The sequence below is a fragment of the Bufo bufo genome, chromosome 9, assembly GCF_905171765.1.
Source record: "Bufo bufo chromosome 9, aBufBuf1.1, whole genome shotgun sequence".
Lineage (NCBI taxonomy): Eukaryota > Metazoa > Chordata > Amphibia > Anura > Bufonidae > Bufo > Bufo bufo.
Genome location: NC_053397.1, coordinates 83583019 through 83609918, shown reverse-complemented (window position 1 = coordinate 83609918; position 26900 = coordinate 83583019). Strand labels below are relative to the sequence as shown.

The window sequence follows — 26900 nt, the reverse complement described above, 5'->3', positions numbered from 1 at the left end:
TACATACAGCCACCACCTGGCAAGTTCACCAAAGAGGATTTATATGCTAAAAGGAGATGGCGAAGAGTTCAATATCTATCAGAGCAGTTTTGGAATATATGGAGGAAAGAGTACTTAGCCAAACACCCAGAAGAAATGTCCAAGTTGGTGACATAGTGTTAGTGAAAGAAGAAGATTTACCTAGAAGTCAATGGAAATTGGCCAAAGTTCTAGAAGTTCAAAAGGATGAAGACAGACTAGTAAGAAGAGTGTTGTTACAAATAGGAGACTCAAAACTTGACAAAAAAGGAAAACGTCTCACTACTCCACTCAAGTTGGAACGTCCTATACAGAAGTTAGTTGTTCTACTTGAGAGTGATAAAAGACACTTGGAAGTTGAGAACATGATGGAAAATTCCTCAAATTCATGTTCAAGTCCTACCACTAAGAACATAGAATTATAGGTTATTTTGGTGGGAGTGTAGCTGGCCAGCTAAGACCTGTCCTAGGTTGCTGGTATAGCCTTGTATGTGTATACAGCTAGACCTGCTAATAACCTTAATACAGTTCCTATGTTTATGTGTTAAAGACAAAAGCAGAGTTATTTACCGTGACATCATGTTTTGGATGTCATATAACTGTTACATTTTGTGTTCACAGAAGCAGAGAAAAATAATATAATATGCCTTTAAGATTCATTTTGTAATGTAAGGTAAGCTCAGTGACACAGCAGAAACAACATAAAGCATAGTTTTAATCTGTTGTTGCTGGGCAGAAGTCTAGACCAATCACAGCCAGCCTCACACACAGCCTGTCTGGTAATTCCCCCAGCTCCTACTGCTAGAATCATTATTCACCAGAGACAGGAGCTGAAGATACATTCACTCCACTGAGAGCTGAGTTTTATGGGAACAAGAGGCCAATATAGGCATTTAAAACAGTTATATAATGTTCATATTGTTAGTATTGTGTTTAGAACTGTATACTGAAATATATATATATATGTGTTTACTTACAGTTCCACCAAACTACAATTGCAACCCTACAAATTCAATAGCAAAGTACAAATACAAATTGCAAATTGCAAGCTACCGTTTAAAACTGTGAACTACAGTTTAAAACTGTGAACCACTACAAATACCATACAAACATATTGCAATCCAAATTGCATACAACCATACCAGATCATACTCAACCAATCTGCAAATAGTCACTGCTAACTGCATATTGCAAGATAACTATTAGCTAGACTTCAGATATACCTCTCAGAGAGATCATAAAGTGCTTAAATAACTTAAAGTGAGAGTACAGATACTCAAGAGAGAAATATATCCACCATTTTATGTTGAATGACAAGATTGAACAGTTGAACCACCATCTTATGCATACCGCCATTTTGTGATATCTTTTCAACACGTGTTTTGTACATGGACTATCTTCTACGGAGGCGGCAGTGTTATATATGAAGAAAAGTTGAAGTTAATAAAGAAGTTATTTGAAGCATTTGTTGTTCTCTTTAAACCTACTGTTTCCATAGAACGGCGCTAGAGGAATTACAGAGTAATAGACAGTCTGGTTAGATTAAAAGTCAGAGATATCAAAATTCTTCTAATGCCACAGCGCAAAAGGCACTTGATAGTGCTGCGCATGCCACAAATACTGTCTGTCAGCGGCTTTCCTACTAACCCCATAGATGTACGTGTATGGGGAAGCTGGAAGGGAGTCAGGAGAGATAGCTGTTGGCTGTTGTATATGGCCAGCTTAAGATTTCCAATGTTAATTGATCATATAACAGTTCAGACATCTGTTTGAAGAAGAGGCTGCCAAAGGAATTGTATTCTAGTGACTGGTAAGGGGCCCAGCTCACGGCTCTCCATCTATATTTTGACATGTCCCTGTCCCAATGTGAAGACAGGAACATGATGCACAGACCACCAGGACTGGTAAGCATCAGACAGGGAGCAGCAGGGGATCAGTGACAGTGAGTATTTTTTTTATCCCACTCTGAGCCTTTTCTCAATCATTTGTATACCCTGCACAAACATCTACCAGATTTCTATGCACTAGCATAATGAATGCTTGATGGGATTAGAACCACAGCTAGCACACATGTTAATTAAGATATGGAGCAGAATAGAAATGGTCTTATAGATACAGTAAATCAACGGTTGAATGCGGAATACTGAATCTCACAGTTCCTCTCCCTAACACTCATACAAGTCTAATGAATCTTGAGCAACTGAAACATGTTATGGGTTCTAGTTTGAAAGGAGACCTTCCTGTCATACTTATAGCACTTTCTTTTTTTGTATAGATGTGAAACATGTAAACCTGACAACTTTAGGACAAAAAAGAAAAAGAAAAGAGCCATCAGGTAAGAGAATAGAGGGAAGTCAGCAAGGAGGTAAACAACAAGATCCATGGGAGAAAGAAGCAGTTATATTGTGGAACTCAGGAACAATGGATATTGAGTCTCATGGCACATCAGGAAAATATATGTAGAGTTTGAGCTGAATGTCATTAGATATAAAGGTTTATTGGTGAAGTAATGTGAGGACAACCTAGACCTCACCGTTAACGCTGATCTTTGTACCACACTAAATGATAAGGGTTATCAGTCTTTTCTAATTTAACATCTGCCCAAGTAGTAACACATTTATCAAGTTCTACTTAGTATTCTGCATTAGATGCTAAGAAGACGATGATAAATAATCAGTTCCTTGCCTGCTTACATAAGTTTGCGCACAGACATTTGTCTGCGCCTATCCCTCACAGAGAAATACCAGTCTGCAAGTTGTACCCACTGTGCAAACAGAAGTAGACTATTCATCAAAGAAATGTAAAAATTGTAAGCCGTCTTACTGGAAAGATTTGCTTTAGTTCTACCCACTAACAGTTTTTTACTTTTAACAAAGTGCATTGTGGCTGAATTATAGGAAGGCAAAAGGTTTTTCTACCTCCCAGTTTTTTGCAGTGCTTCCCAGAAACTCCCTTAGTAAGACTTAAAATTTTAAAAAGATTTTACAGCTTGGTTTCAACAATATGAAAGTAATACTTATTAATGGTAATCATTTTCTGTTACGGTAGATCACACTTAGGTATTTTGTGGTATTTTGTGCAATTTTGCATTCTAGAGTAATTTTTTTGCACATGTTTTTTTGTTGTAAACAATGCCAGCTTCAAATGTTATCTGAAAATCCTATGTGAATTGCAAAACACAATTTGTTTTAGTGGTGTTTTTTATTTTATTTTTTATTTGAAGGTGATTTTCGCGTCTCTGGTGTATTTATGCTTCTATGGTATTTTAATAAATGGTAAAAAATGCCCAAACCAAATTCATGTGTATAGGGTCCTTTATACTGCTAACTATGAAAAATCCAGTGGCCAAGCATCAGACGTGACACAATGCATTTTGGTCCCTAGGCAAATAAGAAAAATGGCACCTCCCTTCCTTTCACATCTATAAAATCAATTCAAAATTATAGTGATTAGGTCATTGATAGAACAGAGGCTAAAGGCAATAACACTGGTTGTTGATGTAAGTGAACTTCATTTTAGACAGATTTATTAGAAGGGTTTTTCAGAAGTTTAATATTAATGGCCTATCCTCAGGATAGGCTATCAAAATCTGATTGTTGTGTTTGACTCTCGGTAGCCTCTCTGGTCAGATGTTTGAGGAGAGTGACACGTCCTCTTCCTAGGCCAGTGATGTCATGTTCATCGGTCACATGGCCTATGTGCAGCTAAGTCCCACTCAAGTTGATGGGCCTGAGCTGCAATACCTAGCTCAGATGCTAAACAATGAACAACACTGTGTTTGGTACACTGTGGGGAGGTCTGAGGCCTCTGCAAACAGCTGATCATTGGCGATGCCGGGACCCAACAATCAGATATTGATGAACTACACTGAGGATAGGTCATCAATATTTTTTTCTCCTAGAAAACCCCTTTAAATGAATGGCTGTGGGCAATTTGCCTAAAGTGGCTGCAGCTTAGTGGAAGGGGATGTGGTTAGCAAATTTACAATAATTGTCACCAGGGCTGGCACTATCCTTTCTAGTGTGAGCTGTAGATGTGTGTTCAGAAAAGACTGGAGATTACCAGGGAATACTTCACCCTGTGAAGCAGCAAATTAATAGTACATATGCCAAGTACCCTTGAGAGAAAGAGTTACATAATTTTACAGAAAGTTGAGCGGCCACATAAGGGAAAGAACAAAGCATATGTCAGAGAAAGGTAATGCATTTACTTTGTGGCTACAGACTTCTCAGCATACTGGTGGAAGAAATATGCTTCAGGCTTCCCATCTTATAAAAAAGAAAGGGTTCTCTGTTCGGAGACTGTATTCCACTGAGGATACTGCAGAGATACTATATAGTGCACACGAGAGGCAAGTTGCACCCCATAGGCCGGGAAAGGAGAGACTTTACAGCCTGTTTGAAAAAAGAGAGAGACAGACGAGCCTGCCATACACAGCCTTGGGAACATTATATGCCGATTGTAAAGACTGTGCTTAACTTGTACAGTGTATGTGTGAACCATTTATTGAACTGCCTCTGTACCGTACAGTGGACTTGTTGTATAATACCTGGTTTCCTCATTGCATGCCCCAACAACTGCATTGATGGCACGTCATTCAAGGACCCTGCCTTGCACCTCAAACTCATTTATACCAAGGGCACTCCACCTATCAGACAGAAGCCCCAAAACCAGGGTGTACCCCAAAGGGAGAAAAGGTACGCCTTTCCTATCACTGCACAGCCCAATGTTGCCACCATGAGCGCAACTACTCCCATCCTCTCTGCCTCCCTTTGCAACTCGCTGCATTTGTATAGCAAGACTTGCTTATGAAACACCATTGTTAATAACTCTCCTCTAACTTTATACCATGTATTAACTGGCTTACTTTTTGCACAAATTTCTGGCATAGCTTGAAGCACGTTGGTTCATTTTAATCCATGCTCTTTTCCCAGTAAACCATATCTACAGTACTTTCATAGACATCTTGTTGAATGTCGTGGAAACAGTCTCTAAAACTATTATTAATAAATGTGGTGTAAGGAACATGTGGCAGAATTCTGGAGCATCTGCAAAAGTAAATGTGCCCCATTATAGTATAGTTATATACCAACTACAAAGAAAAAAGGGGGTCAGTCAGCACATCCCAATGCGCAGGTGCACGTTACCCTGGATAGAGACACAAAGAAAAAAAATACAATGCAACAGCACTCTACAAACCAAATAAAGTACACAAAAGTATTCTGATGCTAATGCTATGCTTATTAAGTAAATTTGAGATTCTTGGCAAATACAATTTGTACAAAATTATTTGGGCCCATCTGCCACACGTCAAGGCGATCTCTGTAAGACGGGAACCTAACACTACATTCTACCTGTTATGTGCCATAATGACCACCATAACATTCATGGAGTGCAGGTTCCACATGCATGCTGGGTTGACTCTCATTTTTATCATTTTTGGTGCCAAAATGGCCTCCATTAATTAGTGTAAGTATAAAGCTGTGACCTGCTCTCCCTGCACTCACTGGAAGCCTTTTGGCACCAGGAGAGGTATGGAGTGGGCTCGACGTGCATGTTGATACCTGAATTCCCTGGATTTAATGGAGGCCATTTTGGCACCAAAAATTATAAAAATCTGAGTGGACCCAGCATGCATGTGGAACCTGCACTCCCTGAATTTTATGGTAGCCGTTATGGCACATAACAGGTAGAATTTAGTGTTAGGTTCTCATCTTACAGAGAACGTCTTGACGTGTGGCAGACGGGACCAAATAATTTTGTACAAACTGTATTTGTCTAGAATCTCAAATTTACTTAAGCATAGCATTAGCATCAGAATACTTTTTTGTTCTTTATTTGCTTTGCACAGTGCTGTTGCATTGTATTTATTTTTTCTATAGTTATATACCAACCATTTGGGTTCCCTATTTGTGGATATACCTTGTTGTATCATTTGGTAATTTTTAGATTACAAAATAAGTTAAATCCTCAAAATAAAGACAGGCTTGGGGCCTGTCTTCATTTTAACCCCAGAATGTGCCCCAAATACACCCAGAATACACCCCAAAATATAGACCAAAAGTGCACAGTAAATGCAGACTCAAGAATAAATTCATATTCCAAACCCCTTAAATACCGTAAATACGGTAAATACAGACTCAGACCATAGCCCTAAATAAACATAGATTCAGATCAGACCCCGCAATAAATATACTCCCTAGACCAGAACCCTGAATAAAGAACACAGAAAAGCCCCCCAAAATAAATACAGACCCAGAATAAATACATATCCCAGACCAGACCCCAGAGGATTTTCCGCAAAAACAATGAAAATGTAGTGTGTATTAAATCTCTGTGCTCCCTGATCATCACTGCGAGGTGTACCCTAGTAGGTTGCCTACCCTGCCTACCTCTGCTGGGCATGAATTTTTGTTACCAGAGTGGGATAATCGACTGACACATGCCTCTGACTAATTTAAATTCTTCATAAACAGCTCCAGCTTCAAAAGTTAAAGGATTACAAAGAAGATTGTTGTGAAGTCTTGTGTCTGTGTCCTACTAATTTTCTAGACGTCTTGGAGGGCTCTGATTTTATGGTAAAGCTTCTACTATATAATCATCATTGATGTACTTGAAACTTTTTAAAGCTCATAACATAGATAAATACAAATCTGTCTTCTGGAAGCTGCACTGTGTCATGATGAATGTCAGCTCTGTCTTTCAGCTGTGACTTATTTGAAGAGACAGCACATATTTTGGAAATCTTCCATGACTTCACTTTTTGGTCTGTGTCAATAAATCTCAGAAAAATATGCTAAAGGCATTATATTATCATGCCTTTTTTTGTGTTTCTCAATGGAATGCAGTCCTGTATATAGTAACTCCCTAGTAACTATAGCCTGTAATATTATTACACTCCAGAAATACATCCAGGTCCCTCTTGAATTCCTTTATTATACTCACCATCACCACCTCCTCAGGCAGAGAGTTCCATAGTCTCACTGCTCTTACCGTAAAGAATCCTTTTCTATGTTTGTGTACAAACCTTCTTTCCTCCAGACGCAGAGGATGTCCCCTTGTCACAGTCCTGGGGATAAATAGATGATGGGATAGATCTCTGTACTGACTCCTGATATATTTATACATAGTAATTAGATCTCCCCTCAGTCTTTTTTCTAAAGTGAATAACCCTAATTTTGATAATCTTTCAGGGTACTGTAGTTGTCCCATTCCAGTTATTACTTTAGTTGCCCTCCTCTGGACCCTCTCCAGCTCTGCTATGTCTGCCTTGTTTACAGGAGCCCAGAACTGTACACAGTACTCCATGTGTGGTCTGACTAGCGATTTGTAAAGTGGTAGGACTATGTTCTCATCACGGGCATCTATGCCCCTTCTGAAGCAACCCATTATCTTATTGGCCTTGGCAGCAGCTGCCTGACACTGTTTTTTGAAGCTTAGTTTGCTGTTTATTAAAATTCCTAGATCCTTTTCCATGTCAGTGTTACCGAGTGTTTTACCATTTAGTATGTACTGGTGACTTGCATTATTCCTTCCCATGTGCATAACTTTACATTTGTCAGTGTTAAACCTCATCTGCCACTTATCCGCCCAAGCCTCCAATCTATACAGATCCCTCTGTAGCAGTATACTGTCCTCTTCAGTGTTAATTACTTTACACAGTTTAGTGTCAAAATTGATACTTTACTATGCAAGCCTTCTACAAGATCATTAATAAATATATTGAAGAGAATAGGGCCCAATACTGACCCCTGAGGTACCCCACTAGTGACAGTGACCCAATCTGAGTGTGTACCACTAATAACCACCCTCTGTTTTCTATCCCTCAGCCAGTTACTTACCCACATACAGACGTTTTCTTCCAGTCCGAGCATTCTCATTTTATATACTAACCTTTTATGTGGTACAGTGTCAAATGCTTCGGAGAAGTCCAGATATGCAATATGATGTCTCTTAAAGGGGTATTCTGGTTATAAGTCATCCCCTTAGTAGTTTATCCTCAGAAAATCAAATCAAATAAGCTTTATTGGCAGGACTAAATATACAATTTTTGCATTGCCAAAGCAAGTGGGAAATAATTGGGTAGAGTCCATGGTATATCAGGCTCCTCTCAGTCTATGGCAGGCAGTCATATATTGTGCTGCTATGGATGCTGTGTTCACCTCTTCCCCCAGCAGTATGGAGAGTCTCCTCCATGGAGGTGAAGTCTAGGCAGAGATCAGACAGTCTCCTGAAGTGAGTCATTCACGGCTGAGTATTTAGGGCACCGCAGCAGGAAGTGAGCCTCATCCTCCATGGCCTCATACTATTTCACACTACAAGACATAGATTCCAATTAGGCAAAACACCCATCCAAGTAAAGAGGAATTGAAATTGCAGCTTGTCTAATTATATTTAAAAATTCAATATTCAAAAGTGCATTTACGTATAATTGTCTTAGACATCAATAATTTATATAGGATGCAAACTGCTGCATGTATCAATATAAAACTTTAAAGGGAACCTGTCACCTGGATTTTGGGTATAGCGCTGAGGACATGGGCTGCTAGATTGCTCTAGCACATCCGCAATATTAATTCCCCATAACTCTCTGTGCTTTTATTATGTCAAAAAAACGATATATATATATATATATATGTAAATGAGGCAAGTAAGAAGCCCAAGGAGCTGTTACTAACGTTTCCGGAGTCCAGCCACGCCCACTGTGAAGGAGCCCAGCACCGCCCTGCATCCTCCGAATCTCCTCCTTGCTCCCCAACGTCACAAAGCTAGAGCACCGTAATCTTGCGATGTGCGAGCTACAGCATGCACAGTGTCGGCATAGTGTTCCTTCCCTGTGATAGCATCAGCCTCAGGGAACGAACAGCGCATGCGCTAGCTCGCGCATCACGAGATTACGGTGCTCTAGCTTTGTGACGTCAGGGAGCAAGGAGGAGATTCGGAGGAAGAAGGGGCGCTGCTGGGCTCCTTCACAGTGGGCGTGGCTGGGCTCTGCGTCAGATAATGCTGGACTCATCTTTGAAGCATGGAGGAGACAGGACTCATCTAAGGTTCTTTTACATATACAGTGGATATAAAAAAGTCTACACACCCCTGTTAAAATGTCAGGTTTCTGTGATGTTAAAAAATGAGACAAAGATAAATCATTTCAGAACTTTTTCCACCTTTAATGTGACCTATAAACTGTACCACTCAATTGAAAAACAAACTGAACTCTTTTAGGTAGAGGGAAGAAAAAATATAAAAATAAAATAATATGGTTGCATAAGTGTACACACCCTTAAACTAATACTTTGTTGAAGCACCTTATGATTTTATTACAGCACTCAGTCTTTTTGGGTATGAGCACATTTTGACTTGGCAAGATTTGCCAACTCTTCTTTGCAAAAACACTCCAAATCTGTCAGATTGCGAGGGCATCTCCTGTGCACAGCCCTCTTCAGATCACCCCACAGATTTTCAATCGGATTCAGGTCTGGGCTCTGTCTGGGCCATTCCAAAACTTTAATCTTCTTCTGGTGAAGCCATTCCTTTGTTGATTTGGATGTATGCTTTGGGTCGTTGTCATGCTGAAAGATGAAGTTCCTCTTCATGTTCAGCTTTCTAGCAGAAGCCTGAAGGTTTTGTGCCAATATTGACTGGTATTTGGAACTGTTCATAATTCCCTCTAGCTTAACTAAGGCCCCAGTTCCAGCTGAAGAAAAACAGTCCCAAAGCATGATGCTGCCACCACCATGCTTCACTGTGGGTATGGTGTTCTTTTGGTGATGTGCAGTGTTGTTTTTGCGCCAAATATATCTTTTGGAATTATGGCCAAAAAGTTCAACCTTGGTTACATCAGATAATAACACCTTTTCCCACATGCTTTTGGGAGACTTCAGATTTTGCAAAATACAGCCTGGCTTGGATGGTTTTCTTCGTAAGAAAAGGCTTTTGTCTTGCCACTCTACCCCATAGCCCAGACATATGAAGAATACGGGAGATTGTTGTCACATGTACCACACAGACAGTACTTTTTTTTGCAAATCTGACCAGTGCCACTTTATCTGGTGACAACTTCAAAACACTTTGACTTATCCAGGCCATTCTGAGATTGTTTTTTCGTCACATATTATACTTCATGACACTGGTAAAATGAAGTAAAATGAGGTAAAATGAAGTAAAATAAAATACTAATTGACCAAAATTTTAGAAAAATTTGTAAATTTCCAAGTTTCAATTTCTCTACTTCTATAATACATAGTAATACCTCCAAAAATAGTTATTCATTTACATTCCCCATATGTCTAATTCATGTTTGGATCATTTTGGGAATGACATTTTAGTTTTTGGGGACGTTACAAGGCTTAGAAGTTTAGAAGCAAATTTTCAAAAACCCAATTCTTAGGGACCAGTTCAGGTCTGAAGTCACTTTGTGAGGCCTACATAATAGAAACCACCCAAAAATTACCCCATTCTAGAAACTACACCCCTTAAGGTATTCAAAACATATTTTACAAACGTCGTTAACCCTTTAGGTGTTCCACAAGAGTTAATGGCAAATGGAGATAACATTTCAGAATTTTTATTTTTTGGCAAATTTTCAATTTTAATCAATTTTTTACAGTAACAAAGCAAGGGTAAACAGCCAAACAAAATGCTAGATTTATTGCCCCGATCCTGTAGTTTTCAGAAACACCCCATATGTGGCCGTAAACTACTATACGGGCACATGGTAGGGCGTAGAGGGAAAGGTGCGCCGTGTGGTTTTTGGAAGGCAGATTTTGCTGGACAATTATTTACACCATGTCCCATTTGAAGCCCCCCTGATGCACCCCTAGAGTAGAAACTGCATAAAAGTGACCCCATCTAAGAAACTACACCCTCAACGTATTAAAAACTGATTTTACAAACTTTGTTAACCCTTTAGGTGTTGCACAAGAGTTATTGGCAAATGGAGATGAAATTTGAGAATTAAAATTTTTGGGCAAATTTTCCATTCTAATCCATTTTTTCCAGTAACAAAGCAAGTGTTAACAGCCAAACAAAATGTTATATTTATTGCCCTGATTCTTTAGTTTGCAGAAACACCCCATATGTGGCCGTAAACTACTGTACGGGCACACAGTAGGGCGTAGAGGGAAAGGTGTGCCGTGTGGTTTTTGGAAGGCAGATTTAGCTGAAATGGTTTATTTACACCATGTCCCATTTGAAGCCCCCCTGATGCACCTCTAGAGTAGAAACTCCATAAACGGGACCCCATCTAAGAAACTACGGGATAAGGTGGCAGTTTTGTTGGGACTATTTTTAGGGTACATATGATTTTTGGTTTATCTATATTACATTTTTGTGAGGCAAGGTTACCAAAAATAGAAATTCAGAAATTTCATCTCCATTTGCCATAAACTGTTGAGGAACACCTAAAGGGTTAATAAAGTTTGTAAAATCAGTTTTGAATACCTTGAGGGGTGTAGTTTCTTAGATGGGGTCGCTTTTATGGAGTTTCTACTCTAGGGGTGCATCAGGGGGGCTTCAAATGGGACATAGTGCCCAAAAAAAAAAGGCCATCAAAATCTGCCTTACAGAAACCATACGGTGTTCCTTTCATTCTGCGCCCTGCCGTTTGGTCATACAGCAGTTTACGACCACATATGGGGTGTTTCTGTAAACTGTAGAATCAGGGTAATAAATATTAAGTTTTGTTTGGCTGTTAACCCTTGCTTTGTTACTTGAAAAAAAAAATGTTTAAAATTGAAAATTTTCCAAAAATTGCTTTTTTGGCACCGTTTTTATTTTTGTTTTTGACCGTGTTTATCTGAGGGGTTAGGTCATGGGGTATTTTTATAGAGCAGATTCTTACGGACGCGGCGATACCTAATATGTCTACTTTTTTAAATTTATTTATGTTTTACACTATTATCTTTTTATAAAAAAAAAAAAAAAAACATTTTAGTATCTCCATAGTCTAAGAGTATTATTTTTTTGGTTTTTAGCCGATTATCTTAGGTAGGGGCTCATTTTTTTGCGGGATGAGAGGACGGTTTTATTGGCACTATTTTGGGGGGCATATGACTTTTTGATCGCTTGCCATTACAATTTTTGTGATATAAGGTGACAAAAAAATACCTTTTTTTTTGCACCGTTTTTATTTAAATTTTTTGACCGTGTTCATCTAAGGGGTTAGGTCATGGGGTATTTTTATAGAGCAGATTCTTACGGACGTGGCGATACATAATATGTCTACTTTTTTTATTTATTTTAGTTTTACTAAATAATATTTTAAACATTTTTTTGTTTTGTTTTAGTGCCTTAGAACCATACTACACTGAGTAGTGGTGTACTTCTGTATCCCCCTCCTGTGACACACTCTGCACCTTTTTTGGGTCCGTCCCTTTTTTCCAGTATGGGGGACCACACCTGGAAAGTGTTGGCCAAGGACGATCAGGGCTCCTCCAGTTCCCGAGGTACTCCGGCCTGCTCTTTCCCGGTCAGAAAAGATCAGGGCCTTGAGGACTGCCTCATAGAACTGAAGGAATTTCCCTGTGTTGCCAGCACTCCGGGACAGCACAAAAGAGTTGTACAAGGCAACCTGTACCAAGTAGACTGCAACTTTTTTGTACCATGCCGGGGTTTTGCGCATGGCATTATATAGCTTGAGGACTTGATCAGAGAGATCAACTCCTCCCATATACCGATTGTAGTTGACGATACAATCGGGCTTGAGGACCGTTGCCGCGGTACCTCGCACAGGGACAGGGGTGATGCCGTTACCGTGAATTGCGGACAGTACAAGGACATCCCTCTTGTCCTTATATCTAACCAGTAACAGGTTTCCACTGGTAAGGGCAAAGGCCTCACCCGTGGGGATAGGTACCTGAAGGGGGTGGGTAGAGGGGCCGCGTTGATTTTTCTGCACTGTCCCACAAGCAGAACGTGGATCTGGCGGCGAGGGACTGGAACAAGGGGATACCAGTATAAAAGTTATCCAGGTACAGGTGGTAACCCTTATCTAGCAGTGGGTGCATAAGGTCCCACACAAGTTTCCCGCTAACACCTAGAGTGGGGGAACATTCTGGGGGTTGAATACGGGAATCTCGCCCCTCGTACACAAGAAACTTGTAAGTGTACCCTGAGGTACTCTCACAAAGTTTGTACAGCTTCACGCCATACCTTGCCCACTTAGAGGGAACATACTGTTGGAAAAGGAGTCTCCCCTTGAAAGCAATGAGAGACTCATCAACCGCGACCTCCCTTCCAGGTACATAGGCCTGCACAAATTTGGCCCCAAAGTGATCGATGACTGGCCTGATTTTGTACAGGCGGTCATAGGCAGGATCAGCTTAGGGGGGACATGCTGCATTATCTGCATAATACAGGCATTTCCGGATGGCCTCAAACCGGGAGCGTGTCATGGCCGTACTGTAAAGTGGGGTCTGGTAGAGGACGTCCCCATTCCAGTAATGCCTGACACTAGGTTTTTTGACTAGGCCCATGTACAGCACGAGGCCCCAAAACATCCTCATCTCGGCTGCAGTGACCGGAGTCCATCCACTGGCCCTAGCCAAAAAGGAGCCCGGGTGTTGAGCAACGAACTGTTGGGCGTACAGGTTTGTTTGCTCCACCATCAGATTTACAAAGTGGTCACTGAAAAATAGACTAAAATAGTCATATTCAGTGAAGCCCACTGTGGAAATCTGGATTCCTGGTTGGCCTACAAAATCAGGAATCACGGGCTCAAAATGCTCTGGGGTACACCAGACAAGTTTACCGGCAGGGGGCTCAGGTGGACTTAACTGGTGGGCCGGAAAACTAGTACGAGCCCCAGAGCTGCTTGTACTAGTGTGGGCCACAGGGTCCCTAGCATGGCGGTCCCCTTGCTCCGCCTGACGGTGTCTCCGCCGCCTTGGGGGCTCATCATCATCGCTAGATGATGAGGAGGACGCGGATGACAAAAGGAAAGTGGGTTCATCCTCATCCTCACTGGGGTTCTCGGCCTCGGAGGCAAGCTGGGCGTATGCCTCCTTGGCCGAGAACATCCGGCGGGCCATAGGGGAGTGTGAGTGTGTGTGTGGGCGTGTTAAACTTTATTTGGTGTACGTGTTTGCGGCGGCACGGGTGTTCATGAACTTACCCTAAACCTAACAGTCAAAAAAAACAAAAACAAAATAAAAAAAGGGCAAAAAATTTGAAAAAAATAAAAAATACAATTCAAACTCGCTGATCAACCGTCTGAAGTTGATCAGCGGTGGGGTGTGCCATGCGCTAACAATGGCCGAACGCAAAGAGTGCCGGCCACAGTCAGCGTACGCAAGAAAAAAAAAACTGCATGCGCCCCAAAAAAGTTGTGTGTCTCAGTGAGCTGTTAGGAGAGGGGCTCCATATCTTGACTCCCCTTTCCCTTCATAGCTAAATCGCCCACTTAGATCCATATCTGGATTGTGGTGTTTCTTGTCTCTGTGCAGAGCGCACCTCTGACATTATTGTCAGTGCACCCTGCACAGGTTCAGTCCAAGCTTCCGTGTTTCCCCTGATGAGCTTGTTACTCATCTCTCCCAGCAAAACATGCATGTAGGGACCAGGTAAGCAAGGGCTTTCTAGGGCGCACAAATTCCAGGGTGAGGTTCCTGTAGGTGACTGGTGGCGGGTAACCGTCATCCGGTCACATAGGCTAGTGTAGGGCTCTAGGGCATTTCTAGGGCCAGCCAGTTCTACAAACCACCCTGCGTTACGTAATTGCCGTCAACAACGGTGTGAAAATCTATCAACACCGGCCGGTCAATTGCTGATCCTGGAGTACCCCATCTGAGCGGTAGGACCAACCGGTTATCTTCTTGGTGCCGCCGAGCATCTTACATTATTGTATATTTGGTTTTGGCACTATTTACATCTGTTTGGTAAACCGCCGTGGTGCTCCGCTTGTATATATTTATATAAATTGTTTATATCTCTTATCTTGGGACCTATTTTTCTAAATATCTTAATTAAACGTTAAGTTTTATTCTGACCACTTACCATACAATTCTTCTGCTGGCTGATGATCCCTGAAGCTGGCTCTGGAGATCGACGTGCAGCGCTCCTCTTTTCTCGGCTCCTGGACACAAAAGGAAGAAGAGAGGAGCGCTGCAGTAATTTGAATAGCCTGCCCGCCCCAGCCGACCAATGAGAGCCGATCCTGAGAGGTGATGTCACCATCACCTCTCAGGATCGCAGGATGGTGATTGGTGGTGTATTATCACACCACCGATCACCATCCTGTTCCGGGTTATCGGGTCTTCAGAGACCCGAATAACCCGGAAACGCAGCAAACCACAGGTCTGAATTGACCTACGGTTTGCTGCGATCGCCGACACGGGGGTCAAAGGACCCCCCGGCGCATTGTCCTAGGGTGCCTGCTCAATGATTTGAGCAGGCACTCAGTTCCGATCACCGCCCGCTGCGTGGCGGTGATCGGAACTATACATGATGTAGCGGTACGTCATGTGTCCTTAAATACCGGGACAACATGCAGTACCGGTACGTCATGTGTCAGGAACAGGTTAATGTTGCTGTAGGCCTCTTGGTAGCCTCCCAGAGCAGTTTTCTTCTCGTCTTTTCATCAATTTTGGAGGGACATCCAGTTCTTGGTAATGTCACTGCCATATTTTCTCCACTTGATGATGACTGTCTTCACTGTGTTCCATGTTCTATCTAATCCCTTGGAAATTCTTTTGTACCCTTCTCCTGACTGATACCTTTTAACAATGAGATCCCTCTGATGCTTTGGAAGCTCTCTGTGGACCATGGCTTTTGCTGTGGGATGCGACTAAGAAAATTTCAGGAAAGACCAACTAGAGCAGCTGAACTTTATTTTGGGTTAATCAGAGGCACTTTAAATGATGTCAGGTGTATGCTGACTCCTATTTAGCATGATTTTGAATGTGATTTCTTAATTCTAAACACAGCTACATCCCCAGTTATAAGAGGGTGTGCACACTTATGCAACCACATTATTTTTTATTTTTTTGTTTTCTTCCCTCCACCTAAAAGATTTCAGTTTGTCTTTCAATTGAGTGGTACAGTTTATAGGTCACATTAAAGGTGGAAAAAGTTCTGAAATAATTTATCTTTGTCTCATTTTTTTACAGCACAGAAACCTGACATTTTAATAGGGGTGTGTAGACTATTTATATCAACTGTGTATATATATATATATATATATATATATATATATATAAAATCGTTTTTTTTACACAATAAAAGCACAGAGAGCTATGGGGACTGGATATTGTGGATGTGCTAGCGGCCATCTAGCAGCCATGTCCTCAGCTCTATACCCAAAATCCAGGTGACAGGTTCCCTTTAAGAGTGGTACTTTATAGTGGAAGCACTGGCAACATAACCCTCTCACTAACAAAGCTCATCCGCAATTTAGGGGAGTGACACCTCTTTTGCGTTTTTACTATGTTTAGCTTTCTATTTCTGTGCATTGCATACAAAACTGCGGATGTATGTGAATACACAAGAAGATTGTATTCACATGGAAAGGAGCTCTGTGGATATGTACTAATACTACAGGGTTTCCCCTTTCTTGGTGTGGTGCTATATACTGAGGATATTCTCATACATTGCTTGTAGTACGACATCAATTGGAGCATGCCATGTGGAGGTTGTACAGAGATATAATATCCTCGTGTGCATGAGGCCGTACTTAGAACCAAAACCAAATGGAAGTATTAACATGTCATGACTATATAAAACTAACGATTGCATAGATGTTTTTCCAGCTTATTGGTCAAATATTTGTGAACTAGTCTACCTATCTCTCTCATGTCTAGTCATTTCCATATCTATCTATCTTCATATCTATTGATCTATCTGCATGTCTTTTTATCCATTTGAAATGTATTATCTCTAGATCTAGATTAAAATAGACAAATCGCCAGGACCAGAGAATTAAGTAATGTCATAGCCAGACCCTTATTTCTGATATTTGCGGACTCTATACTGACAGGGAGTGTCCCACAGGATTGGCGCATAGCAAATGTAATGCCAATATTTAAAAAGGGACCAAAAACAGAGCCTGGAAATTATAGGCCGGTAAGTTTAACATCTGTCGTGAGTAAACTGTTTGAAGGTTTTCTAAGAGATGCTATCTTGGAGTACCTCAATGAAAATAAACAAATAACGCCATATCAGCATGGCTTCATGAGGGTATCGGTCATCTGAAACTAGTTTAATCAGTTTCTATTAGGAGGTAAGTTCTAGACTTGAACGTGGTGAATCAATAGATGTCATATATCTGGACTTCTCCAAAGCATTTGACGCTGTACCACATAAAAGGTTAGTATATAAAATGAGAATGCTCGGACTGGGAGAAAATGTCTGTATGTGGGTAAGTAACTGGCTGAGTGATAGAAAACAGAGGGTGGTTATTAACGGTACACACTCAGATTGGGTCACTGTCACTAGTGGGGTACCTCAGGGGTCAGTATTGGGCTCTATTCTCTTCAATATATTTATTAATGATCTTGTAGAAGGCTTACACAGTAAAATATTAATTTTTGCAGGCGACATTAAACTGTGTAAAGTAATTAACACTGAAGAGGACAGTATACTGCTAAAGAGGGATCTGGATAGATTAGAGGCTTGGGCAGAGAAGTGGCAGATGAGGTTTAACACTGACAAATGTAGGGTTATGCACATGGGAAGGAATAATGCAAGTCACCAGTACATACTAAATGGCAAGACACTCGGTAACGCTGACATGGAAAAGGACTTAGGAATTTTAGTGAACAGCAAACTAAGCTGTAGAAACCAGTGTCAGGCAGCTGCTGCCAAGGCCAGTAATATAATGGGTTGCGTCAAAAGGGGCATAGATTTCCGTGATGAGAACATAGTCCTACCACTTTATAAATCACTAGTCAGACCACACATGGAGTACTGTGTACAGTTCTGGGCTCCTGTGAACAAGGCAGACATAGCACAGCTAGAGAGGGTTTAGAGGAGGGCATCTAAAGTAATAACTGGAATGGGGCAACTACAGTACCCTGAAAGATTATCAACATTAGGGTTATTCACTTTAGTAAAAAGACGACTGAGTGGAGATCTAATAACTATGTATAAATATATCAGGGGTCAGTACAGAGATCTCTCCCATCATCTATTTATCCCCAGGACTGTGACTGTGACGAGGGGACATCCTCTGCGTCTGGAGGAAAGAAGGTTTGTACACAAACATAGAAAAGGATTCTTTACGGTAAGAGCAGTGAGACTATGGAACACTCTGCCTGAGGAGGTGGTGATGGTGAGTACAATAAAGGAATTCAAGAGGGGCCTGGATGTATTTTTGGAGTGTAATAATATTACAGGTTGTAGTTGACCCAGGGAGTTATTCTGATTGCCTGATTGAAGTCGGGAAGGAATTTTGAATCAACTTGCAGGATAACAGGCCGAACTGGATGGCCACATGTCTTTTTTCAGCCTTATAAACTATGTTACTATCTGCTGGTGTGCTTTGATACTTTCTGCATCTATCTATCTATTAAAGCAGTACTCGGATATGTGAGAAACAAGATGGTTGGTGCATACAATCCAGACCTTGGGGAATAAACACACTGATTTGCTGGCATGTCGTGATCCTATCTATCTATCTATTAATCTATCTGTTTATCTATCTATTTTCTATTTATTTGGACCTAATCAAATCTAATGATAGATTCTACCCAATTGGATCTGAAATGAATTTTGAGATATTAACTCATCTCTATCAGAAACAAATTGTCTAAAATACATAAGAGTTATAATGCTCCTCTGTATTTTCATTGATTTTTACAACCCTATAAATATTTTGTATTACTGCTTTGGAAAATCCATACTGTTAGATTGATTATCTTGACAGTAATTTGGCTACATGTCTCATTGCTGAGCTCAAAGAAAACTCACCTGTAATCTATAGGGAAGCCTGAAAGTAAGTGTTCAGTTTCCCTGGGAAAATTAAGCATTGCAAAGTGCCCATTGAAGTCAATGGGTTGACAGGATAGGTCCTTCGGCGTGAGAAGCACTTATTTCCACTCTGGTGAAGAGAGAAGGCTCCTGGGACCTTCCCTCCCACTATTATCTCAGAATACCTTAATAGTTTATATGAAAAGAGTTTTCTAACCTTGATACCCCTTTTAATATCTCCACTTTGACTCCCCCTTCCCTTTCATAAAATGGACTATGCAAAAATGATGCTTAAAGGGGATATCCAGTTTTTGAAAAATAAAGGTGTAAATTATATAAAATAAAAAAAGCCCACCTCTTCAGTCCCACACCTTCTCATTCAAAGAGTTTTCTTTATTTTCATGACTATGTAAATTGTAGATTCACACTGAAGGCATCAAAACTATGAATTAACACATGTGGAATTATATACATAACAAACAAGTGTGAAACAACTGAAAATATGTCATATTCTAGGTTCTTCAAAGTAGCCACCTTTTGCTTTGATTACTGCTTTGCACACTCTTGGCATTCTCTTGATGAGCTTCAAGAGGTAGTCCCCTGAAATGGTCTTCCAACAGTCTTGAAGGAGTTCCCAGAGATGCTTAGCACTTGTTGGCCCTTTTGCCTTCACTCTGCGGTCCAGCTCACCCCAAACCATCTCGATTGGGTTCAGGTCCGGTGACTGTGGAGGCCAGGTCATCTGGCGCAGCACCCCATCACTCTACTTCATGGTCAAATAGCCCTTACTTTCAAAGTTTTTCCAATTTTTCAGCTGACTACCTTCATTTCTTAAAGTAATGATGGCCACTCGTTTTTCTTTACTTAGCTGCTTTTTTCTTGCCATAATACAAATTCTAACAGTCTATTCAGTAGGACTATCAGCTGTGTATCCACCTGACTTCTCCTCAACGCAACTGATGGTCCCAACCCCATTTATAAGGCAAGAAATCCCACTTATTAAACCTGACAGGGCACACCTGTGAAGTGAAAACCATTTCAGGGGACTACCTCTTGAAGCTCATCAAGAAAATGCCAAGAGTGTGCAAAGCAGTAATCAAAGCAAAAGGTGGCTACTTTGAAGAACCTACAATATGACATATTTTTTCAGTTGTTTCACACTTGTTTGTTATGTATATAATTCCACATGTGTTAATTCATAGTTTTGATGTCTTCAGTGTGAATCTACAATTTTCATAGTCATGAAAATAAAGAAAACTCTTTGAATGAGAAGGTGTGTCGAAACTTTTGGTCTGTACTGTATATACTCTTGTGGTCCTCTTACAGTCCCAGACGAAGGCACGCCGAAACGCGCGTTGGGGTAGCGCCATCCTGGGTAACTCAGCACATGGTCCTTTCTAGGTGAGTCTTTGCTCTTCTATCGCCTGCACGGCATTTTGACTTTGGTGTTTCACCACACCTGGTCCCTTTTGCGGTTTGTTGTTTATTTTCCATATTGCACTCGCTAAACAAACCTCACCTCACTGCCGTGCGGGTCTGTTCATGGACCACTGACTCACCTATGCATTTAGGTCTTCACCTTGCTGTCAGGTCATAGGTTGGTCATTGTACCCAGTATTTTACCGTGATCCATACTTATATGTTTTATAATTGACCTGTGTGCTATCCCAGGGTGGCGCTCTTTCTCTGCTCCCATTCACTTTTTAAATGGCATTATATTTACTTGTTTCTTGACTTATGTATATTTTTTAATCATGTTCAAATAAAGCATATTCTTACTTTTTGGTACTATGAGCTCCATTTTCTTGTTCTTTTGCTGTTATACTCGGGAGCTTGTACCGAGTTACAAATCACGGGTGTCCTTTCTGGTCATATTGGGTGGGCACTGTCCTTCACCCTCCTCGGGAACGCCCTGGGTCTTTTTTGTCTTTTTTGTTTTTCCTCTTACAGTCTTTGTTTATGATCTTTCAGCTATGACATGACCATTGTAGCCAATCACTGGTCTCAATAATTACATGCGGTACATGCTGGCATCATGCCTCCCAAACCGTGTGGTGATGCCACTAGTATAACATGTGACTGAAACTAATAGACCAGTAGGGATAGTATATTTTCTGGATCAGTGGGAGACTGAAGAGGTGAGTAGTGTTTTTATATTACTTTACAACATTTGCGCTCTTTTTTTTATCAAATTATTTTTTTCTGAAACCAGAAAACCACATTAATACATCCGCTTTTGTAACTCATGGCTGTTTACATAATTTATGTTAAACCATTATCTACAAAACGTGAGGCTCAGGCTAGTGGCTTAATGCTCGCTCGGGGTGAGCATTGCCTCAGCTAACTAATCCTCCTCCAAGAATCCATTAGTTTGACAGATCCAATCCCCGGTCAACAGTAATAAAATCAGAGAAGTCCTAGAGTGAATTTAGAAGTATTCCACAGCAGCATCTTGTCTGTATTACACCAGTAAACAGAGACCTTCAGACAAAAAGCCAAACCTTTTACTTCTGTGCTTTGATTTCATCGTGGCACTGATGACTTACTGTATATCAAGGAGATCATACAGATCTTACCCTACTCCTTTTCAACAACCTAATGGGTTTCCCAGAATTTCCTTTAAAATTTCTACCCCAGCCTGCTGTACCATACTCCTCTGACTCCCACCACTCCATTCCAACTAGTCTTCCAGTCCTCTTCTGTAAACTTCTGGATGGACACCACTGCAGACAATGACTGGCCTCAGCAGTGACGTGTACCCAGCGGGGAGCAAGTGATTTATGGATTTGGTATAAAAATAAAAATAAAACACACACAAAATGGAAAGTCTCTTTAAATGAATTGAGCTTGTCAAAATCCTTCAAAGTGTTTCCTTTACCATCCTTTCTAACCAGGAAAGTTCATTTGGGTTTGCAGAAGCTGATGAAGAGCCACATGAGATAAAAGCAAAGACTGAAGTTTTCAAAGTGCAAGATTTACACAGCTAAGTGCAATAATTTCAAGATTACATTAACCCTGGACCTGACAAAGCTATTATCTTACTAATGGAGAGAAGATGCCGGAAACTTTTAATGAAGACTCCTGGTAAGTACGTCACCAAGGAAGACTGGTGATACGTAAAACATAAAAAAGTATTAATAAACAAATGTACCAAAGCTGAATTTGTAAGTTCAACATTTCTTATGTAAATTATGATTACTTAGCTAGTTTCACATTAGTGCTTGAGAATCTTTCTGCATTGCAGTATTGCCGGAAGTTTGCACAGCGGTTTTTTTTTCAGGCCAATTCTCTGCATATTTGCCGAATATCCGCCAGTCCTGATTATAGTTAATGGCTCGGATGAAGACTTTTAAACTTCTGGCAATGCTGGAATGCAGAGAGGTCTGGCCTGCTGTTCCCTGCCGGATCTCAAGTGCTAGAGTGAAACTAGCCTTAGTTAAGGTGTTTCCTGGATCAAAAAAATAGCTACTTTTGCCACATACAGTTGTCTTCAAAATAATAGCAGTGTGTTTAAAAAAGTGAATAAAGCTCAAAATCCTTCTAATAGCTTTTATTTCCATACACACAAATGCATTGGGAACACTACACATTTTATTCTGAATCAAAACATGAAGAAAAATATATCAAATGTGTGTTGTTCCTGTAAACAAATTGAAGAAAAGTGATTAGACTGTTCAAAAAAAAAATAGCAGTGTTTGTATTCTTCTTTACAAACTCAAACATTCACTATATAAACTGAAAAATGTTGGAAGATTTTGCTTTCCTTTGAATCACTTAACTAATATTTAGTTGTATAACCACTGTTTCTGAGAACTGCTGTACATCTGAGCTGCATGAAGTCAACCAACTTCTGGCACCTGTGAACAGGTATTCCAGCCCAGGATGATTGAACTACATTCCACAGTTCTCTTTTTCTTGGATTTGCCTCAGAAACGGCATTTTTGATGTCACCCCACAAGTTTCCTATTGTATTAAGATCTGGGGATTGGGCTGGCCACTCCATAACGTCAATCTTGTTGGTCAGGAACCAAGATGTTGCACGTTTACTGGTGTGTTTGGGGTCATTGTCTTGTTGGAACACCCATTTCAAGGGCATTTCCTCTTCAGCATAAGGCAGCATGACCTCTTCAAGTATTCTGATGTATTCAAACTGATCCATGATCCCTGGTATGCGATAAATAGGCCCAACACCGTAGTATGAGAAACATCCCCATATCATGATGCTTGTGTCACCATGCTTCACTGTCTTCACAGTGTACTGTGGCTTGAATTCAGTGTTGGGGGTCGTCTGACAAACTGTCTCCGGCCACTAGACCCAAAAAGAACAATCTTACTTTCATCAGTCCACAAAATGTCTCTTTAGGCCGGTCAATGTGCTCTTTGGCAAATTGTAACCTTCAGCACATGTCTTTTTTTCAACAGTGGAACTTTGCGGGGGCTTCTTGCAGATAGCTTGGCTTTACATAGGCGTCTTCTAATTGTAACAGTACTCACAGGTAACTTTAGACCTTATTTGATCTTCTTGAAGCTGATTGCTGGCTGAGTCCTTGCCATTTTGGCTATTCTATCCATTCGAATCGTAGTTTTTCGCTTTCTTTCACGTCTTTCAGGTTTTGGTTGCAATTTAAAAGCATTTGCGATCATTTTAGCAGAGCAGCCTATCATTTTCTGCACTTTATATGCTTTCCCCTCTCCAATTAACTTTTTAATCAAGCTACGCTGTTCTTCTGAACAATGTCTGGAACGACCCATTTTCCTCAGAATTTCAGAGAGAAATGCAATGTAACCAGCATGTACAACATTTGCTACTTTCCTTCCTTAAATAAGGGCAATAATTGCCACCTGTTTTTCAAAGAATGAATGACCTCACTCATTGAACCCCACACTGCTATTATTTTGAACATGCCCCTTTCAATAAGTGATTGAATTACAGAGAATCAGCAGCATGCATGTCATGACTGTTGGGTCTGTTGGGTTTCTTTTACTCTACTACACCTGCTAGTAAATTATTTGCCATGTAAAAATATCTTTTCTACCAAAAACAGTGATGGATCAGGTTAGTGATGTCAGACTGCTAGTTTGGACAGTGAGGAAAACACAGTCAGTGTTTGATCAGTGAATTTCTTCAGTGATTGTGAGCCAAAACCAGATGTGAAGGCTACACAGAGATGTAATGGAAAGATCTATCTTTTTGACCTGCACCTGGTTTTGGCTCAATCACTGATAGAAATCATTGACCGAACACTGACGGTGAAAGAGGCTATAAAAATGTTGTCCTGGGCCACTTGTGTAGTTTTAACAGACATTGGTCTTCAACTTAGTCTTCAACAAAGGAGACAAAAAGTTACTGTACAGATCAAAAAGAAGTTTGTGAGTAGATGAAAGCCGGGCTGGATAATCTCTACTATAAGTTTACATACAGGTTCAGCTCTGCGATATCTTTACTCTCTTGTGTTACACTATACTGTAAACTAACTACCTGTCGTGGTAGTTTAAAACTTTTAACACTAATGAAAGGGATGGAGTCATATAAATTTAGCAATTCCAATAACTCTCAATTCACATGGAATGTAAGAGCAGCTGCGGAGCACGGACGTCCTTTGACACTCTAAATGTTGCTAAGCTACAAAACCCAGGATGCTCATTAGAACAATCATTTCCACCAGAAAACTCTGCTTCTGTAAGAATTTCATTACCTTAACTCTGTTATTAAGATTGAACATGTAGCATATTACTTTCTTCAGAAGGACCCGATGACCATTCAATTTTTATTTTCTGAAGGAGTCTACAAGGGAGGTTAGACTTTATGAAGTGTTCGTAGGCTAGGGCTTCATCCTTGATGCACTTCGATAACATGCAATTGAATCCAAAAGCCTTAAGAGCCTCAAGTACAGCAAAGTATTCAGTCTGAGCAGAAGGAGCCTGCAGGTCCAAGGCGGTGGAGTCTTGGGAAAACTGTGACAAATAGGACCCCTGTTCTGAGACCTCAGGTGTTAAGTCACTGACAGAAAGTTAAATGTCCTTTCAGTTCTTCATCTGCAAGTTGCAGTTTTAAGTCAAGATGTAACGGTAGGAGACATCGTGTTGAAAATGCTGGCTCGCTGTTCTGTTTTAGGGTGTACAGTAATGGTTCCCTGGACCAAACGATCTGATACCTTCTTCTAGTACGCCCGGCTGCATGCAGTAGCAATGTATAGATCTCTAGTGTGGATTCCACCATCTACTCTACAGAGATTTGAAAAAATTCTTGCTGCACTCCCAACAGCTGAAATATATCCGCCGCTGAAACATCCATCGTTAAATACTTAATGAAGCTACTTTAAAATCTCACATTGAGAAACTGGAGCCGCTGCTCCATCTTTAATTTGGCAATCATATGCATGAATTAACCCTCTCCCTGCTCAAGACGACAGCTCAATGCCAGGAAGCTGAAACGCTATGATATTGCTATGTCACAACATGTACAATAGAAAAGTGTAAACTACACAAGGTGTAGAGAAGGAGATGGGCCAGGGGGATTACCACTAGAGGAAGGTCCCCGTGGTATTTGGTAATACTATTTTACCATTTTAATAAAAAAAAACTGTCTCCAGGACCCCTCCCTGTGCTTTCGCTGTTTTATTTTAAGTTGAAAAACACATTTTTTGTAAAGATCACATACCAAAAAGTAGCATCTGAAATGTAATAACCGACAAGCGACCGCTGGGGACTTGGAAGCAGATGTGCTCAAGTAGCTATAGGGTTAATGATTATACAGTTGAGGATATTACAGTGGGAAAGCATTTCAGGTGTGGGATAGGACAGTCGTGCTGTGCGTCCACTTACCAGGGAGTTGCTGGTGGGAATACGTGTTGTATTTAGCCCAGCCAGGGAGGGGAGGGTCTGGGACATCCAGTTAGAGATCATTGCCATAGTGCTGAGGAGAGCACCAAGTGTTAGATGCGGAGAGTCCATCCTGGGGAAGCTAATGAGTTTTCATAGTGACTGATCAGCACCAGAGATGGAAAGAAGAGGGAGGAGTAACTGCGGAGAGCCACAAACAGCGTCCAACAGGAGAGTCTGCTCGGGATTCTGCACTCTCCTTTGGATGCTCACACATTCCTGCTGCAATTTGTTAAAAATACGTACGCTCTGGAATACATCCTAGCAATGTTACACTATAGAGAGAAAGCGTAATAACCACAAAATCTATATCAACGTAAGGGAACCCTCATCATATTCAATCCATACTCTCCTATTATGTGATATTACATGTGCACATGTAATGCTTTAACAGCACTAGAAATGAGCTTAAATATTATTCAACTGGTTCAGAAATAAAGACCAAGCAAGATAAAGCTCTCATCCACACTATGAAACTTATTTAACCCTTTACGTACACAGCCCAGGTTGGTACTTAACCAAGCGGCAATTTATTATTGTTTGTTTTTTCATCTCCACATTATGAAAGCTATTATTTTTTTCTAAATTGTTCTGTTGATGTTGAACCAGAGTTTCTCTTTCCTCGACAACTTATTGGACGACGTATTTTGGGGGACAGTGTTCAGCCAGTACCTATTGATGACCAATCCTCAGGATGGGTTACCAATATCTGATCGGTGGGTCTCCGACTCCCAGCAACCCCGGTGTTTGAGAGAGTGTCACGTCATCTCAGAAGACTCAGAAGTTTCTTGTTCCATTCACTTGAATGGGGCGAGCACTTGTAATTACAGTACCTTGCGTTGCCGATACAAGCGAGACGATTAGCGGTGTAATATTGAAGTGGAAGTAGTGCTCGCACGAACGCCGCCTCCTCTTCAATCAGCCAATTGATGGGGGTGCCGGGAATCAGGCTTCCACAAATCAGATATTGATGACCTATTCTGAGGAAAGATCATCAATATGTACTGGCTGCACAACCCCTTTAACTTTTTATTTTTTTAGAGGGGAGAAGGTGGTGGAGAACAGCAATGTTGCAACTGGTTTATGGCTTTGTTTTTATG

At 40.8% G+C, this 26900-nt stretch overlaps 1 protein-coding gene across 1 annotated transcript in view; it reads right to left on the bottom strand.

Annotated features, from left to right (window-relative positions):
* Positions 1-25872, bottom strand: part of OLFM3 (olfactomedin 3) — a 177381-nt gene extending 151509 nt beyond the window's left edge. Inside the window, exon 1 of the mRNA XM_040408756.1 lies at positions 25744-25872. Within this exon, the coding sequence (XP_040264690.1) occupies positions 25744-25872 (129 nt within the window). The remainder of the gene's footprint in view (positions 1-25743) is intronic.
* Positions 25873-26900: the final 1028 nt, after the last annotated feature.